This window comes from Numida meleagris, chromosome 27, assembly GCF_002078875.1.
Source record: "Numida meleagris isolate 19003 breed g44 Domestic line chromosome 27, NumMel1.0, whole genome shotgun sequence".
NCBI lineage: Eukaryota > Metazoa > Chordata > Aves > Galliformes > Numididae > Numida > Numida meleagris.
The window spans coordinates 2,026,673-2,028,415 of record NC_034435.1 but is presented as its reverse complement, the minus strand read 5'-3'; the positions used below and the strand labels follow the sequence as shown (position 1 = coordinate 2,028,415).

The 1,743-nt window shown below is 69.8% G+C and overlaps 1 protein-coding gene across 1 annotated transcript in view; it reads right to left on the bottom strand.

Annotated features, from left to right (window-relative positions):
- MOB3A (MOB kinase activator 3A) overlaps positions 1-1,743 on the bottom strand; it is an 8,065-nt gene that overhangs the window by 4,616 nt on the left and 1,706 nt on the right. The window contains exons 2-3 of the mRNA XM_021379009.1: positions 1,491-1,678; positions 3-682 (exon numbers count right to left, since the gene is read on the bottom strand). Coding sequence (XP_021234684.1) covers positions 3-584 — 582 coding nt within the window. The 5' untranslated portion in view covers positions 585-682; positions 1,491-1,678. The remainder of the gene's footprint in view (positions 1-2; positions 683-1,490; positions 1,679-1,743) is intronic.

The window sequence follows — 1,743 nt, the reverse complement described above, 5'->3', positions numbered from 1 at the left end:
GCTCCCCAAAGCACAGGGCTGGAGGCAGCTGCTGCCGTCGTCTTTGCAGCTCTTGGCTCAAGCCCTCCCGGGCACAGCCCCCACACGGGGACACCCCCACCCAGCACTGAGCCCCGGCACGCACACACACACACACACACACACACACACACACACACACACTCACCGACGTTGGTGGGGAAGATGTCCTCGTTGTTGATCTGCACCTCGATCCAGTCCATCAGCAGGTTCATGTACTGCGGCGCCGACAGCGCCGTGGGCTTGCGGTACTTGTGCTCGTCCTGCCAGCGGTACTCGTACCTGGGGCCGCCGGACATGACGGGGCACGACTGCTCGGTGCAGTGGTCGCTGATGGTGCCGTAGATGAGGTTGATGCGGTTGAAGAAGTCCACCACGTGCACGGCCACCCAGTCGTTCTGCTCCTCGCCCGGCGGCAGCTGCACGGCCAGCTTCAAGTCCAGGCCGGCGTTGAGCGACGCCTGCGCCTTCTTGTGCAGCTCGAAGCGCTGCGTGCCCGGCTCGAACTTGCGCTTGGGCCGGAAGGTTTTGTCCTTATTGAACACCTGCTTCAAAGCGTGCGACATCGCGGGGAAACCCCCACCCCGGCCCGGCCGCCGCCGCCGTCACGGAGCCGCCCTCCTCCTCCTCCTCCTCCCGCCGCCGCCGCTCATCCGCTCCCAGCCTGCAAGGCAGCACCGCGGGGTGAGGAGCGGCCCGCGCCAAGGGGAAATGCGGGGCAGAGCCGGCACCGGGCGGGGACACGGCCACGGTAATCTGCGGCTGATGGCCCCGGCCGGCCCCGCATCCACCCCCACCCCCACCCCGGGTAATTAGCGCGGGGCAGCGCTTTGATGGGAGCTCGGGGAGGAGCTGCGAGTGATGCTGTGTGTGCTGGGAGATTTGAGGAGGAAGAGGGGGGAAAAGACGGAGCGAGAGGGGGGAAAAGACGGAGCGAGAGGGGGGAAAAGAGAGAGGAGAACCCCCCCCCCGCAGGGAGCCCCGTCCCGGAGGTGCCCGCCCGCGCTGCCCGAAGCTGGGGATGGAGAGGGGCAGATCCCGCCCCGCAATGAACGCGCGGGGCACGGGCCGGGCCGGAGCCGCGCAGCAAAGCGGGGTCGGGGCGGAGCTGCCCGGCTGCACCGCGACTCTCGAGACCCCCCCCCCCCGAGCAGCGGCGAGGTTCGGGCGGACACAAGGAGCCCCCGGCAGCGGTGACGGAGCCGACGAGGAAGCGACCGCTCAGGGCCCCGCTTCCCCGAAGGCTCCGAGCCGGTTCCGTGATTTCACCGCGTCACCTCGGAGCGGGCGGAGGCAGCGGGAGCGGGGATGAGGACGCGGGGAGAGCGGCGGGACGGGACGGGACGGGACGATGCGGGACGGGAGAACGGCAGCGCTGCGCTCAGAGCGGGGCCACGGGAGCGCAACCGCGGCCGACCCCGACCCCGACCCCAGCGATGAGCCCGGCCCCGCAGCTCAGCCCGGATACTCACCCGTCTTACGAGGAAGCAAAGCGCGGAGGCTGAAGGTCGCACTCCTCCTCCTCCTCCTCCTCCTCCCCCTCCCGCTCCCAGCCGCGGTCCCGCACTCCGCCGTCACCGCCCGGTGCCGACCCGAAGCTCCGCACCGCCCCGAGACTGGAGGCAGAAACCGAACCCGAAGCTGAACCGCGGGACGGGAACTGCGGGAGGAGATGGGGGGGGGATGGATGGGGAAAAGTGTGTGGGGGGGAAAATGATGCGGAAG